This window comes from Carya illinoinensis, chromosome 12 (assembly GCF_018687715.1).
Source record: "Carya illinoinensis cultivar Pawnee chromosome 12, C.illinoinensisPawnee_v1, whole genome shotgun sequence".
Classification (NCBI taxonomy): Eukaryota; Viridiplantae; Streptophyta; class Magnoliopsida; order Fagales; family Juglandaceae; genus Carya; species Carya illinoinensis.
This window is the reverse complement of record NC_056763.1, coordinates 29,705,134-29,722,313: the sequence shown is the minus strand read 5'-3', so window position 1 is coordinate 29,722,313 and position 17,180 is coordinate 29,705,134. Positions and strand designations below refer to the sequence as shown.

The following is a 17,180-nucleotide window of genomic DNA, read 5'->3' as shown; positions in this document are numbered from 1 at the left end:
GTTGCCGTCTGTTGTGTTCCTTCTTCCTCTCTATTTTATTTTCGATTCTTCCCCTCTGCAAGTCAGCAAACACCACCACTCATTCCTCCTCGGTTGGTAATGGTTCCATTTTCATCTTTTTAATTTTTGGTTTCTATTTTGTTGTGAAACCGTGTAGATCTCCTCTTTAACATTTATTTTTCTCTCCATTTGCAGGTCTATTTGTGAGCCTCCATTGTTGTTCTTTCTCTTAATTTTTCTTTAATAATTTCGTGTTCATGCTTATGATTTTATTCCCATTGCATTTCCTTTTATTTGGTCTTTAATTACCTTGTTTTGCCCAATTTGCCCTGCCCTATTTTGCCCTATGCTTCCAATCTTCACCGATTATGTTAATGTTATTTCTAGCAAATACCCCTACTGTAATAGAAGCAGTGGAACAGACCATTTTATGATCTCTTGTCATGGGGTGAACATGAACTAGTTGGCATTGATTGTGTATTGTGAGGATGAAAATGGGGTTTCTTCATTGAACAACACGATATTGAGCATAAGCGGAAAGAGGTGTTAACGGAAAAAATAAAAGTTAATGGAAAACTTAACAGAAAACAAGAAAAGTTACTGTACAGTTAGATAGCTACTTGTATAATAGAATAGATATTCTATATATTAATTTAAAAATAAAATCTTTCTATCTATCAAATCAAATTGGGCTTGTTTGAATTTAGGTTTTGTTCAATTTCACAAAATATCTCATCTTACTTAATCATTATAATTTTTTAAAATTTTAATATAAAATAAAATAAACAATTTAACTTTTTAAAATCTCAATACAAAAATAATATTAAAACAATATATTTTAATAATATTTTATTCAACTTTCAATTTTAATCTCAATTCATTTTATCTCATATCTGAAAATAAATGAAACTTTAGAGATGAGATGAGATGATTGTAGATGAAATATTAAAAGTTGAATAAAAAATTATTAAAATATTATTTTTTACAAATCTGTTTACACATGACAGGATTTTACATGCATTAGATACATACGTGGAAGCATCAATGTAACTATCCCCTCCCCACGCATAGTCACCACACCAACATGCCAAAATTCAACCCGACCATCTCCCCTTACACGTACTTGACATGCACACCCGAAAATCTGCTATAAATTAAGCAGTAATCCCACCTTAGATTCTCACCCGAAAGTGCATATATATTTCATACCTTTCTTTAAAAATGGCCAGGCTCGCAACTCTAGCAGCTCTCCTTGTAGCCCTTTTGTTCGTAGCCAACGCCGCTGCCTTCCGCACCACCATAACAACCATGGAGATCGACGAGGACATTGACAACCCGAGAAGGCGAGGCGAGAGCTGCCGGGAACAGATTCAACGCCAGCAATACCTCAATCGCTGCCAGGACTACCTGAGGCAGCAATGCCGGTCAGGGGGTTATGATGAAGACAACCAGCGGCAGCATTTCAGGCAGTGCTGCCAGCAGCTGAGTCAGATGGAGGAGCAGTGCCAGTGTGAGGGGTTGAGGCAGGCGGTGAGGCAGCAGCAGCAGGAGGAGGGTATCCGGGGTGAGGAAATGGAGGAGATGGTGCAGTGTGCTAGTGACTTGCCAAAAGAATGCGGCATCAGCAGCCGGAGCTGTGAAATTCGCAGAGGCAGGTTCTAGATCAGGACATCATGCACGATAATAAGGGTCCCGTTAGCTCTAGCATTTGTCGCTGGAAGATAACTGGTGACTAGCCTTAGCAACTAGCAATCACATCATCGTGTGTAATACAGTATGTATCCTGGCCTTTTAGGCAGCCGGGCCTTTGTATGTAGGCTTTCTTAAGTAATAAAATAAAATGCCCCGTCTTGCTAATTAACTGCGGCTTTCATATATTTGTTTGCCAACCAAACCGGATTCTTTAAAGATCTCAAAAGAATCTGGCATTTGATTTGAGTAAAAAATTGTTAATTAAGAAGAAAGGTACGAAAATATAAAAAGAGAGAAAAAAAGGGTAAATAGATGATCATATTTGGGTTGTTTCTGTAAGCAGAAGCTTTTATGGTAAACAGTGCAGGGTAAAACTTTCATCGCTGGACACAATACATTTTTCAAGCATGATATGAAATTAACTGATACATATACATACACACCTTATCGGTTATTTGAACCCCCGAATGCCAAAAATATAGCCGAAAATGTCGTTCAGAAAGTTTGTCGAAAGATGGTAAACTGATGGGCGAAAAAGATATTGAGAGGCTGTACTTAAATATGAAAAATTATTAAAAAACCATATACACATAGGTAGAAACCCAAACATACACCTTAAAACACGAAGCATCGAATATTGCAAGGACGTGCTTTACCAAACTGAAGCAAGCAGCGTGCATCAAGGGAAAGCACGACTTTATTTAAATGACTGATAACATGACCAGAACGTGGCCACTCAACAGTTCCCACAGGATACTACTACCATGCCAAAGCACCAAATTATAGCAAGTTCGTTAAATACTATGAGCCATTACACAACGGGGAATTAAAACAGATTAGAAACCACCACGGAGGCGAAGAACAAGGTGCAGAGTGGACTCCTTCTGTATATTGTAATCCGCCAGAGTCCTTCCATCTTCAAGCTGTTTGCCTGCAAAGATAAGCCTCTGCTGATCTGGAGGTATTCCTTCTTTGTCCTGAATCTTTGCTTTCACATTATCAATTGTATCAGAACTCTCGACCTCCAAGGTAATGGTCTTCCCAGTCAATGTCTTCACAAAGATCTGCATCCCACCACGCAGGCGCAGCACCAGATGAAGGGTAGACTCCTTCTGAATATTGTAGTCTGCAAGGGTCCTCCCGTCTTCAAGCTGCTTGCCTGCAAAGATAAGCCTTTGCTGATCTGGTGGAATACCCTCTTTGTCCTGTATCTTCGCCTTGACGTTGTCAATAGTATCTGAACTCTCGACCTCCAATGTAATGGTTTTTCCAGTCAAAGTCTTCACAAAAATCTGCATCCCTCCTCGCAAACGCAGCACCAAGTGCAAAGTCGATTCCTTTTGAATATTGTAATCAGCTAAGGTCCGTCCATCCTCTAACTGCTTGCCAGCAAATATCAACCTCTGCTGGTCTGGTGGGATACCTTCTTTGTCTTGAATCTTAGCCTTCACATTATCAATGGTATCGGAGCTCTCAACCTCCAAAGTAATGGTTTTTCCAGTCAAGGTCTTGACAAAAATCTGCATTCCTCCACGCAGACGAAGCACCAAATGCAAGGTGGACTCCTTCTGAATGTTGTAATCGGCTAATGTCCTTCCATCTTCTAATTGCTTCCCAGCAAAGATCAACCTCTGCTGATCCGGTGGGATACCCTCCTTGTCTTGGATCTTTGCCTTGACATTATCTATGGTATCTGAGCTTTCAACTTCCAAGGTTATAGTTTTTCCCGTCAAGGTCTTCACAAAGATTTGCATACCACCGCGGAGGCGGAGCACCAAGTGGAGGGTTGATTCCTTTTGGATGTTGTAATCCGCAAGGGTCCGACCATCTTCAAGCTGCTTTCCAGCAAAGATAAGCCTCTGCTGGTCCGGTGGGATACCCTCCTTGTCTTGGATCTTAGCCTTGACATTATCAATAGTGTCCGAGCTTTCGACCTCCAGAGTAATGGTTTTTCCGGTAAGGGTTTTAACAAAGATTTGCATACCCCCACGGAGACGAAGCACCAAGTGAAGGGTGGATTCCTTTTGGATGTTATAGTCAGCCAAAGTGCGACCATCTTCAAGTTGCTTCCCAGCGAAGATGAGCCTTTGCTGGTCTGGTGGGATACCCTCTTTGTCCTGAATTTTGGCTTTTACATTGTCAATAGTGTCAGAGCTTTCCACCTCAAGGGTGATTGTCTTTCCAGTGAGAGTCTTAACAAAGATCTGCATCTGTTTAATTCCAAATAATTAAAAAAATACAAATTAAAAAGGTGTTTGAATAATTCTGCCCATAATGTAACAGGCAAAACTAATACTCAGTTCCTTAGAATTGCTTCCGAAGCTCAAATAAGAATTTGAACTCAAAACAAAAGGAATAGTCCAAACAGGTTCCAAAGCGAAGAAAAATTCATAATCCCTTTCCTCAATATTACTCGCGAATCTCAAGTCAGAACTTGAACCACTAACCCAGACATCAATGTAAGGGTTTTTTTTTTCAGAATTTTCAATCATTACTACTAAAAAAAAACCACTAACCTATTTTCTTTCATCATCAAACACAGACCCTCCATACCACAATTCACAGGTATTGAAAATTATTAGACTTCTCCATCAACCGAATAAAATATATTCCCGAGATAACCATTACGCTTGTAAAGATCATCAAAAACCATTTATCACATCAATCCACGATGCGCCTACCCAGATCTATTGACAACGGCGCACAAACCACTAAAAATGGAAACATCGTCTCAGCGGTGAAGAAGAAAAAAGTTCATAGAAAACGGGATCTGGCAAAAAAATCTAATTTATTTTAAAAGATCCCGATCAAAATTAAACTTCCTAATATTTCAAAATTAAAGAAAAATGCGTTAAGAATCTAACAAGGAGATCCACAAACACTAGATAAAGCTACGACTCGTATGAAAATACAGTCCGCAGGAAATATAACAAAATTGACGACCACAATTAGGAAATCGAAAAAACGCATCTACCAAGAACAATTTGACAGATCTGAAAGTATTGATTATACCAAAAAACGATAAAATATCCTTAAAGCAAAAGAAAACGAAACGAGATTCAGAAATTACCTTGAGAGAGTTTCGAACAGAGCGGCGCTTGAGATTTCTGATATTTTTATCTTCTTGCAATTGTGAAGGTTAGGGATCTGAGGTGCTATCTTTATAGGTGGGATTGCCGACACGTTTGAGGAGGAAATCAGTAGGATGGTGCCACGTGTTAATTGTCGTCACCTACACGCTAAGATTACGTTCGTCTCTCTGATAATACGCCAGTTACGCCACGCTTCTTCTGAAATCCGGGCGTGCACGCGCTCTTTTCATCCACCTACGGTACGTCGGTACCTACCCTACCCACGCCTCCGTATTTAATTTGAATGGGAATAGTTCTATAAAAAGTATGTTCTAATTATCTACTAATTATTTTTATTTTTATTTTTAAAATGATGCAGAGGTAGACCTTCACCATTTAAAAGAGAATTTAACATTTAATTCTTGAAAAATAAAATTTAAAAATATTTTTACACTCCAACTTGTACATAAATGATAACACTTGATTAATCTAGATCATACTGGCGATTATTTACTTCAAAATACTTTCATCAGGGATAAACGTTGGGCTGAAGGCCCATTACACACGGACTCAATGGGCCACCGGCCTAGTCTTCCCCTTGTAACTAGACGATTTGTCGCGTTATCCTCACTCTATCTCGAACCGAAAGCTCAGATTAAGCAGCCTCTGGAGCTCGATTCAGATCCGCTATGGCTCCTGTTATTCCTCGATCCGGCGACGCAATCTTCGCTAGTGTTGAACGCGTAGTAAGTTAAATTACCCCAGTTCCATTGTCGCTCTCTGTTTGTCACCGAAATTAAACATGGAGAAAGAAATAGAGAAGTCGCGCTAGGTGGTCGCACTGGGACTGAATTCCTATTCCTTCTCTTGTTGCGTTTCGTGATAGAATTCACTAACCATTGATTCGTAATTTTGAGACTGAATCTACGCTTTTCTTTTATTTACTGTGCTGTTGATTCGTGAAATTTGTAAATCATGTAGAATGCGGAGCTGTTTACCCTGACGTACGGGGCGATTGTGCGCCAGTTGCTTACGGATCTGGAGGAGGTTGAAGAAGTGAATAAACAACTGGACCAAATGTAATTTATGTGATTTTTCCGTATATGTTTCGTTCGAAAATGAATACGACACGGAAGTTATCGTTTCGACTTGCTTGTAAGAATCTACCTTGGTTACATAACTCTTAGCACGGTATATAGGCCAGGATTGACTTTTGATGCTGATCGTGGGACATGTAAGGGGCTTTGCCCAAATTACTATGAAAGGGCTTTGTTTTGAATCTCTGTATTTAGTTTCGATTAAAAAGTATCTTTGAACAAAGTCAAACTAGTTTTCACTAGGTAAATGTCCAAAATATCAGTTGAAGAACTTGTTTTTGGTAATTGCACAGAAGATTAATTCTCTTTGCCAATTGCCAAAACAGCCTGAAAAAAATTGATATGTATCTGGTAGTATATTTTTAGTACTATGATTAATTAATTTGTAATGACATGCTTTTTGTTCTTTTTCTTCCCCTCTGATATTGCGTTGCAACACTCATATTTCCCTTGTGTCTATCAGTAGCTCCCTTCTGCCAACAACTTGTAAGCGTTGATATCAAAGCATCTAATGCAAAATTGTTGATTGATTATTATAAAACGGGAAGTTACCAATTTAATCAAGCATCTAGTTTCCTTGCAGGGGCTATAATATAGGAATTCGACTGGTTGATGAGTTTCTAGCGAAGTCTAATGTCTCCAGATGCATCGACTTCAAGGAGACCGCTGAAGTAATTGCTAAGGTGTGCCATTATCATTTGAATTAATTGTTTGCTTCTAATCTTCTCACAGTTTCTAAAAAATTGCAAAGTGTTCTATAAATTATGGCCTCTATTACTGCTTCTAGTCCAATACATGAACGATTCCTTCAAAGAATCTGTTCTTTTTTTAGTACAGCTTCTTAAACTGAATATATTTGTGATAAGTAAGATAAAATCTTATTGAATAAAAAATGAGGTTGCCCTTTTTTTTGTGTGTTGGGGGCCGGGTTGCACTTTTCTGCTTTTGTTTTAGCATGGATCTCTGATGATGTAGTATGGATTTTGTTGGCTCCCTTTAACATGTTTTGGCTGGCGTTTTAAAAGCAGAGCTTGCTTCTCATATTTTGCTGGGTTTGGGAGTATTTTAGGTGTCATGTATGTGTGATTGGAAGCCATTGTACTGCATCAGCTCTCTAATATGAAATGGGTATTAGTCCATGTACGTACTCATGATCCTTTTTTTTAGGTTGGTTTTAAAATGTTCTTAGGAGTCACTGCATCTGTAAGCAATTGGGATGCTGATGGTACATGTTGCAGCATCATCTTGGAGGATAATCCGCTGGTAGACTTTGTTGAGCTCCCTGATACATGTCAAGGTCTATACTATTGCAACGTATTGAGTGGAGTCATCAGAGGAGCCTTAGAGATGGTTAGTTCCTCATCCTACTGCAGATCTTTATCATTTTCCTTCCATTGTTTTCTTTTTCCTTGGGACATCTTAAAAATACCTGAGAAATATTCTGTGTATCGTGTTGCTTTCTCCAAAAGTTATGGCTTACATCAAGCGTGCCTGGAAAAGCTAAATCACTGGTTTACTCTTTTGGTTTAGAGTCGTGTAGGGCTACTAAGGCTGCCCAACTTGATATCCTTTTTTTTGTTGGGTGCAGGATCTAAGTGGGTGAACCTGAATGGGTTTTTTGGAAGATCAGAGAGTAAAAGAATATAGTCTTTTTATCTGAGCAATTCCATATCTCACTTTATTTACCTTGTGAATATAGTATCAAGGAATTGTTTTTCTAGAAATTGAAATTTTCATTTACCCACCCACAGGTAGCCCAAGTGGTAAGGGCGAACTTGTGTGCATGAGTCCCATGTCACAAGTTCGATTCCTCCTGGGATCAAATTGCGATTAAGTGGGAGGTTATGGTAGTGGGTTGCTGTCCTAGTCTCCCTGGGGGTTTGGGTTCCATGGATGAGTCCTAAGGGCTCTGTCGTGTGGTGGTTCTCTTGTTTGTATGATGGAATTATTATCATTATTATTTTTTTAAGTAGGAGGATAGTCCGCTTGTTGCTCTGTTTTATAGTATCTTGATAAACGGAGTTTGTTGGATGTAACTGGTGCTCAAAATAGTTTTGCAATGTTTTCCTACGAACAGGTGTCAATGAAGACTGAAGTTACATGGGTCCGTGACATGCTTCGAGGGGATGATGCATTCGAGTTGCAAGTGAAACTTTTGAAGCAAGTTCCCGAGGAGTACCCGTACAAAGATGACGAGTAATATAACCAACAAAGCTCGAATGTTATTTGTATAGAATACATGATTCTTGTTTCATCTTTGTTTCCCAAATAATGGAATGCGAGTGGTAACTTGGTTTGACACTTGACACCAGTTAACATTATAGGGTTGGATATGAGGATTATTTGTATCACAGCTGCGCCCGCGTCCATGTTGACCTGGGGCAGACTCCTTTTTTTTCCCTCTCCTATTAAATGTATATCCCTTCTTTACGTTTAATTTTTTAGCTATACCAATTTTTTGGTATGTTAATTAAAATAGCAAACCACCATGGTTTGATAAGTCAGTAAACATGCTTGCAAATTGATATTTTTTATGCAAGATAATACAATACTTGCATGGCAACAAAAGCAGTAGAGGATCCAGAAAAAGTTCAGATTGGTCTATTGAACCAATAGCTAGAGATATCAGAACTTTATTGCAGTCTTTTGAATGCTGGAATATAAGAAAAATACATCGTGATCATAATCAGGGCAGCCTTCAATGGTATCTATGAAAGCATACCCCTCATTTCTATTCCTCCTTACTAATTAGACTTTCATAGCACCCTGGTTTGTAATATTACAGTTGCACAGAACCGTGTAGTTTGTTCTCTTTCAGTTAATATGAATTCTGCTTGTCTTGGGGAACATAAAAATACAATACTTGCATATAAAGTAATGCCTCGTTAGGGTGCTCACAGATAAGAAACCTCAAAAGTTACACCACCGCCTCAAACTCAAACCAGATGTAATCCCCATTTATGGCAGTGCTAATGATTTTCCTCCAAAGATACAAGGTATTGTTAAAAGAACCAGTAGTAATTGTTCTAGAAGATTCTTTTATTCTTTTATATATAAATCTGTCATAGAGACACGTCAATAAGTTTGTTAGAATTGGTTATTTTTTGTCTGCATTAGCTGTATATATTAACCAAAGAGGATGCTCTGTAATCCATTCAATTTCAGTGAAAGGAATCTTTTACACAACTTTCCTTTTTTTGTCATGGTATCAGAGCACTCTTGAGAAAAGAGTTTTCCTGTTTTTTTTTGTTTTTTCTCGTTCCTTTTTTTTTTTTCTATGGTCAAAACATCGTTCCTGCCAAACACTCTTTCTTCTATGGAATTCTCTGTCGATCCTAACCCTCCACCCCCTCCACCCGTTGCAAACACAGACCATCCCTCAAATCCCTATTTCCTTCATCATTCTGAGAGCCCTGGTGCCATGCTTATTTCTCAACCCCTCTCTGTTTCAGGGGAAAATTACCACAGCTGGCGCCAATCCATGCTTATTGCCTTGGAGGCCAAAAATAAGCATGTTTTTCTTGACGGATCAATATCTCGTCCCTCTAAAACTGGCCCTTTTTTTGGCGCTTGGTGCCGTTGCAACAAAATGATTTTCTCTTGGCTTTTGAATGCTGTCTGCAAAGAAATAGCAAACAGTGTCCTCTATATTGCCAATGCTAAGGAAGTTTGGGATGATTTGCATGATCGTTCTAACTTCTATTTTACCACCCCCTCCATCCACTGAAAATTCCTCATCTGTTCTTCCTTTATCCATACCTGATATTCCTTATGATTCTATTGATATACCTCTCATTGACACTACATCTTCATCCCATGATAATTCCTATATTAATCATGATCATTCCCATATTGATTCCACTAATATATCCCCTCCTTCTATACCTCCTGTCATACCTACTCGTACCTCCACTAGAATTAGAAAAGTTCCTGGCTACTTGTCTGATTTTCATCACAGGCTCCTTCCCTCTCAGAGCTCACTTCAACCTTCCTCTTCTGCCAATGGTCCTCTACAAACAGGTACTCCTCACCCCTTAGCATCTACTCTATCTTATAACCATCTTTCACATTCTCATAGAGTTTTCACTTTAAATTTATCTAGCATCTCTGAACCAAAATCTTTTCATGAGGCTGTGTGTTTACCTCACTGGAGAAAGGCTATGGCAGATGAGATAGCAGCTCTAGAAGCTAATCAGACTTGGCACATCACTTCACTTCCTGCTGGTAAAATTCCTATTGGCTGTCGATGGGTTTACAAGGTCAAACTCAGGTCTGATGGGTTTACAAGGTCAAACTCAGGTCTGATGGGTCTATTGAGAGGTACAAGGCCAGATTAGTGGCCAAGGGTTATACCCAACAAGAGGGATTCGATTACTATGAGACTTTTTCACCTGTTGCCAAAATGGTAACTGTTCGGACAGTTTTGGCTCTTGCCTCCATTTTTAATTGGCATCTCATCCAATTGGATGTTAACAATGCCTTTTTACATGGTGAACTTCATGAGGAAGTGTACATGACCTTACCTCCAGGATTTGCTAAACAGGGAGAGCCTCAGCAAGTGTGTAAATTACTTAAGTCTCTTTATGGCTTAAAACAAGCCTCGAGACAGTGGTTTAGCAAATTCTCAAAAACTCTCATTACTCATGGTTTCACTCAGTCTACTGCAGACTACTCACTCTTCATTAAAGTCACTGGATCATCTTTTGTAGCTTTGCTGGTGTATGTAGATGATATTTTAATAGCATCTAATGATGTGAGTGCAGTTGAGGAACTTAAGTTGTTTCTGGACAGCAAGTTCAAATTAAAAGATTTGGGTCCTTTGAAGTATTTCTTGGGTATTGAGATAGCTAGGACAGCAAATGGCATCACTTTTAGTCAAAGGAAATATGCCTTAGAAATTCTTGAAGACACTGAGATGTTAGGGAGTAAAATACAGAAATTTCCCATGGAGCAGAATTTAAAACTGAGTAGAACAGAAGGTAACTTGCTAAATGATCCTACAACATACAGAAGGTTAATAGGCAGACTTATATACCTTACTGTCACGAGGCCAGACATCTCATATGTAGTTCAAGTGCTTTCTCAATTTATGGATAAACCTAGACATACACACCTTGCTGCAGCAAATAGGGTGTTGCAATACATTAAAGGAACTCCTGGACAGGGAATTTTCCTATCCTCCAAGTCAAAACTACATCTAAAGGGTTTCGCAGATGCAGATTGGGCTGGGTGTGTAGATACAAGGAGAAGTGTTACTGGCTTTTGCATTTTTCTTGGGGATTCACTGATTTCGTGGAGATCCAAGAAACAGTCCACTGTTTCTAGAAGTTCTGCAGAGGCTGAATATAGATCAATGGCATCAACAGTTTGTGAGTTAATGTGGTTAGTCCAATTGCTTAAAGATCTACATGTCACTCATCCACATCCTGCACTACTGTTTTGTGATAACCAAGCAGCTTTACACATAGCTGCTAACCTAGTATTCCATGAGAGGACAAAGCACATTGACATTGACTGTCATGTAGTAAGGGAGAAGCTTCAAGCTGGACTGATCAAGACACTGCACGTCAAGAGCAATATGCAGCTGGCAGATGTTTTTACCAAGGCTTTGGGACAGCAGCAATTTGAAGCTCTGATTTCCAAGATGAAACTATTGAATATACATAGTCCATCTTGAGGGGGAGTGTTAAAAGAACCAGTAGTAATTGTTCTAGAAGATTCTTTTATTTTTTTATATATAAATCTGTCATAGAGACACGTCAATAAGTTTGTTAGAATTGGTTATTTTTTGTCTGCATTAGCTGTATATATTAACCAAAGAGGATGCTCTGTAATCCATTCAATTTCAGTGAAAGGAATCTTTTACACAACTTTCCTTTTTTTGTCAGGTATAGAAGTGGATTCAAACAGAAAATCTACAGTGACAAACATATGTTGCGATCTTCATGGCTCAAGTTATGGAACAAAACATAGAAACGCCTTTGACAGAACGAAGCTTTTGCTGCCTGTATTTACTCTGAAACAGCTTGTCTAGCTTTGTAGTCAAGGAAGTGGAGGATAACGATAATTTATTCTAATTACAAAAGATGGGAACTTGTTTAACTCTTGATATTATGATAATATGGTTACTTTCGTTGGTCTATAGCTGCCTGGCAAATAGAACCATCCAGCTTCTGTAACCAAAAAACTTCCAGCAGCTATTCAATCCACTGAGTCAACTCCAGACTTGCAGAGAAAAGCAAGGTGCTGCAGCTCATCCTTGGCAACACTGCCTCAGTCTGCAGAGTGAAGATCATCACGTTACTAGACCTTACCATATATGCAACATTGATATGGATAGACATGTAAAATATAAGATTCTATTACCGGTTGCTTAACAGAGAATTTCAAGTTTTTCATCTCCCAGTTGGCTAGCTCATAATCAACAGAGTTCTAGGCAATTGCCAAGCCATGTTCAAGATTCATCCCTCCCAGTCATTCCATCTGCAATATGATATTCATATAAAGAGAGAGAATCTTTCAAATTCAATAATTGCAGAGTAATGCTAGATATAGTCTTAGATTGTGCAAGTTTCGCATACTCTATTTGATAAAAAAAAAAAAGAAGTGATCTATTATTAAAAAAGTAATTTTTTCACGTAAAGTGCAAATATCATTTCTCTAGCAATTGTGTGCATGTAAGTGCTGAATTTAGCCGAAGTAGATGTGCGCTTTATCAGCATATCCATGGACCATGACCACATCCTTTCCCGAAGCTAGCAGATGTTGGGATACGGTGATGCAAGCAGAAGCATCCAGCAGTTTTTAACCAACAGCACAAGCATTCTCTACTGAAATCTACTAAATTTCATCTCAATCTTGAAACATAAGTACACAAACTTAAGCAATAAGCAAGTAACAATACCTGCTCAGATTGCTAGATTCATTCAAATCAGAGTACTCCTTTAGAACCAAATCAATCCTATCGATTTGTACAACAATTGGCTCAACTTGAACGTTTCTTACAGATGGCAACTGCAAAAACACAGAAAGTGAATCCAATCATTAAAAAAAATCCAAAAAATAGAAAATAATGGGGAGAAAAAGAAGTATTAACACTGAATAAAATCCAGTCTAATTACTGAAGAAGTAGTGGAAGTCTTAACTACTGTTCGATTCACTAAGATAGAAGAAACGGCATTAAATCTTGCCCATTAAGTTTGAGTTAATTTGAGTGCAATCTTGAAGTCGGTGAAAAGTGGACCGGAATAAATGTGACTCATTTGCACCCATGTTCCTAGTGATGCTTAACCATTAGTCACCAACCAACCATAATCTCTAATTTGCAGACCTTCTCGTCGTCTCATTCTGCGCCGGCGGCATTCTGAGGCTGTAATACAAAGCGTCGCCTTTGATAGAGCAATTGCGGAAATTTACCCAAATTGGAGAGATGTACAGACCGGCGCCTCAACTTGAACTGATCAGTTGAGGAGGATTTCAATCAGTACTTAAGCGTGTACGCAAGCGCCGGGTCCAGAATCGACTACATTTTTTAAGCGCGGATCTCGGAAGTGTTTAACGCAAGGCAAAAAGCAACAAAAGTCGCAACTTGCAAGACACTTGAGAGTTGCATGCAAGCAGGGTTGTAATGGGCCAATGGCCGACTCTGTCCATTTCACGCTTTGTTCATCGTAAAAAGGACGTTCATGGTCTCCCAGCAACTCTCCTCTCTGTTCTGATTTGGTAATGCCGTTAAAGTGTGATGTTTTATGAAAATTGAATAAAATATTTTATTATTATTTTTATTTTATAATTAAAAATAAAATACTTATAAATTTATAATTAACCAGATAAATCATATAAAAGATTTGGCTCTACTTCAATTAAAATAAATAGCATTTATTTAATTTAAAATATTAAATATAGATATTTTGATGATTTTATTTATTAATTGAATGTAAAATAAATAATTTTATTTAGATTAATTCACTACTAATTTTTTTATATATTATCTTTAATTCCATTTATTTGATCTTTTTAATTATACCGTCAAAATAAAATTAGTACCAGACGTGAAGAAATAGTTATATAAGGTCAACAAAAAGAATCGAATGAAAATAGTAAAAGCTTTAGTTTGATTTTATATGAAATAAAATATTATTAGAATATATATTTTTAATATATTTAAAAATTTTAAAAATTAAATTATTTATTTTATTTTTTATTAAAATTTAAAAAAATTATAATAATTAAATAAAATGAATTGAGAAGAAATATATTATAAAAATAATTAAGGCGTAAAAGGCACGTTAATTCAATATTTATGTAAGGAAAAGTCTTTTTGCAGGCATGATGCGGACCGAATCGCGCACCATTGCTGACGTGGAGTAAATGAAACGGCGCGTTTCGTCTAAGCGGAAAGCCCTTTCCTCTTTCTTGTTCAACAATACGTTTTCCTTCCTTTTCAATTCTTCCCTCTTTTTTCGTTGTGATGCTCGAAACTCCTCAGGCTGAAAATGGTAGCCCCATCAGTCACCCCCCACACTCACTATCGCTGAAGCTGATGCTCGAAGAGGAAATCCCCATCTGTTGTTTTTTCTCTCTATCTATCTCCTGCTTTTGGTTATTCGATCTATTATCTATTTTCCTTACATATATCTTTTCCTATTCAATTTCATTAGTCTCTCTCAGGTTTGTGCGAAAAGGGTTGAAGGGAAAGTTGGGAGCGTTGCAGGGTAGAGAATCAGAGAGAAAGAGATGGCGTCGCCCCTGGGGAATTTTTGGGCCAGTTCAAAGGCAGCAAGGTAGACAGCAACAACAACAATAAGGTGGGTTTTCTCAGATGATTACGGGTGTCATAAGGATGGCTATCTTTTGGTACTTTGCTTCTAAATTCTTCTCTCCCAAAACCCCATCCGAGCCTTCCCAACTCATCTCCAATTTCTTTCACAAGGCCGAGCCCCTAGTAATACTCTACTCATGTCATAAGGATTGTTGACGCTCGAGAACATACATGAGTGTGTTTGTGAATCCATGTTTAGCCTATTAAATATACTGGGGTTGTATTTAAGCAATTTGTTTTCTTAATCCACTATTGTTTGTCAAAATTTCAAAATTGAACATGCAGTTTAGTTACACATTCTGTGTTGCAAGTTTTTAATTACCACATATTCTGTAATTGAAGTTGAGTAAATCTATTGTAGTGTTTTTGCTTCTCAATTTGAGCAATTAACATTACTGGTTCTGTCAATTTGAGCAATTACCACTATTTAATTACCCCCCCAACACAAAAAAAAAAAAAAAAAAAAAAAAACCACTCCACCCCACATTGTTTTTGTTTTTTTGGCTGCCATTGATGTTGGAGAATTAATTTCTGATATGTCTTCAAGTTTTTAATACTGTGCATTGCAGTTGTTTTGCTACAGAGATTCTGGAGGGATTTGATGTGCAGAGAACAAGTAATTCTACTCATTCTGGCTTCAACACTCTGTTTTGACTAGGAGGGTGACTGAAGTGCACAAGAGGAGATGCTTAGCAGGCAGAGGAAAGATGTGATCAATTTAGTTGCTTGTAAGAATATATTCAACTTAGTCTGGGGCAAATGAGTGTTTTAATCCCCTTGAACTAACAAGGCTTCATGGTTCCTGAAGCTTGTATTTCATGAAGCAAAAGCAATCTGCTTTAAACTTTGAGGAGATTTCACAATAGGGCACTGTAAATAAGAGATAAGAGTGTGGAGGATTTGTTGAAGAGCTTTCTTATGTTGAGCTGTGTTCTGTTTAATTGTTAGGACTTGGATGCTATTTCACATTCTCGATTGAAATGTTCATAAAAGATATGCCAATCAGTCTTATTTTCCAAGTTTGTTGTTATAATTAATATCACTTTTATTACAGCTTGAAGGCATACTTAATCTTTAACCATCATTTGAAAAAAAATTAGGAACCTCTATACCATCAGGATGATGGGCAAGATTCTCAAACCAATGAGGCTTGCATATCTGTCTCTAGAGAAAGTGGAGGTAAATAAAAAAATGTCAGAAAAGTTAAAGACATCGCCGTTAAAAATTTGAGAAATACTCGGTTTACAGCAGAGTTTTGTTGCTATAAAAGAACAAGCCAAATGTTGCACTTATGGCTTTTGCTATGCCTAGTTACAAAAAGGCGCTATGAAGAAAAAGAAACATTATATTTGCTCAAAAGCCAATGATTTATTACAGAAGTAAATGTAAAAAAGAGATGCTCCAAAGATCATTTGGTGAGGTGGTAATTCATCTCTCTGTGATCCCAAATCTTTCACGAGGAACCTTAAGCTTTAATGATGCGAAATCTATCCTCAACTTTCGTTGTATCTGAATTTACAAACTGCAAAAGTGAAGGAAATGAGTGAGACAAGTACTGGTATGCGTGCATGAAGGTAGATTCTTACAGCTAGAAGTGCACGATACTAACCACTAAGTTTTAACTCTTTTTTTGTTGCATGACCTTTAAAATAACCAAACTGGGAAATCCTTGATAGACTCCAGCTTTCCACCTGATTCAATGTACATGACGAAATTCACATGACAAATATATGCATCATTGTATATGCATGTGTTTTGAGAGGACGGGGAGGAGTGGGGGACAGAGTCTGAGAATTACTTACATCATTTGGGAACTTGTCCAAGGAAAAGCCAGCCATACCAATAACTGCATGCAGTGGGGCACTATAATTGCTGTGATATGTATCAATCCTATTTCCATCCCTTTTAGGCATGGCCATGCATTTATTTTGGTAAACTGAGCAGGTTCTCTCATAATTATGAACATGGCCAAAGAGAACTAGATTGACCTGTTTAAAAGCAACCAAAAGTGGCCAAGTTCATACTTTGTAAAGCTAGAGAAGAATATATTTCGTATCGAAGATGGGATAACCAGTTAGTTAAGAAGCAACTTACTTTGTTTTGTAACAGTAATGGTTCTACCTTCTCGATAAATTCTGGATCGACGCTGAGTAGACTGTTTGAGGAAGAATACATGGGTCTATGCCTGCAAATTATGAATCTTACAGTTTATTGTAATTTCGGAAATTTGGAGCATATGCATATAAACATAGATATTATGTACATACATGTTAACAAGATCTGAAAATAGATTAATGGTATATACATATTTCAAGTAAACAAATTTGGAGCATATGCATATAAACATAGATATTATGTACATACATATTAACAAGATCTGAAAACAGATTAATGGTATATACATATTTCAAGTAAAGAATGCAATAGCTAGAGTATAAACTATATATATTAAAAAAGCACATGCATGCACAGAACATGCAGGACAACCATAATCTATTA

The 17,180-nt window shown here is 37.6% G+C and overlaps 3 protein-coding genes and 1 long non-coding RNA gene across 4 annotated transcripts; 3 read left to right on the top strand and 1 right to left on the bottom strand.

The window, feature by feature from the left end:
• Positions 1–1,171: 1,171 nt before the first annotated feature.
• Positions 1,172–1,861, top strand: LOC122290441 (2S albumin seed storage protein). The gene has a single exon (XM_043098122.1). The coding sequence runs from the start codon at positions 1,222–1,224 to the stop codon at positions 1,660–1,662; it is 441 nt and encodes a 146-aa protein (XP_042954056.1). The 5' UTR covers positions 1,172–1,221; the 3' UTR covers positions 1,663–1,861.
• A 506-nt stretch (positions 1,862–2,367) lies between these two features.
• Positions 2,368–4,920, bottom strand: LOC122290439 (polyubiquitin). Its single transcript, XM_043098120.1, has 2 exons — positions 4,763–4,920; positions 2,368–3,902 (listed from the first exon to the last, which is right to left on the bottom strand). Exon 2 carries the CDS (start codon positions 3,900–3,902, stop codon positions 2,529–2,531), a length of 1,374 nt encoding a protein of 457 aa, XP_042954054.1. The 5' UTR covers positions 4,763–4,920; the 3' UTR covers positions 2,368–2,528.
• A 431-nt stretch (positions 4,921–5,351) lies between these two features.
• Positions 5,352–8,297, top strand: LOC122290440 (trafficking protein particle complex subunit 3-like). Its single transcript, XM_043098121.1, has 5 exons — positions 5,352–5,509; positions 5,745–5,842; positions 6,444–6,543; positions 7,028–7,210; positions 7,938–8,297. Exons 1-5 carry the CDS (start codon positions 5,453–5,455, stop codon positions 8,058–8,060), a joined length of 561 nt encoding a protein of 186 aa, XP_042954055.1. The 5' UTR covers positions 5,352–5,452; the 3' UTR covers positions 8,061–8,297.
• Positions 8,298–14,148: 5,851 nt separating this feature from the next.
• LOC122290226 lies at positions 14,149–15,686 on the top strand. The gene is made up of 2 exons (XR_006236329.1): positions 14,149–14,667; positions 15,251–15,686. It is a non-coding gene; the product is annotated as an uncharacterized LOC122290226 (long non-coding RNA).
• The last annotated feature ends 1,494 nt before the right edge of the window (positions 15,687–17,180 follow it).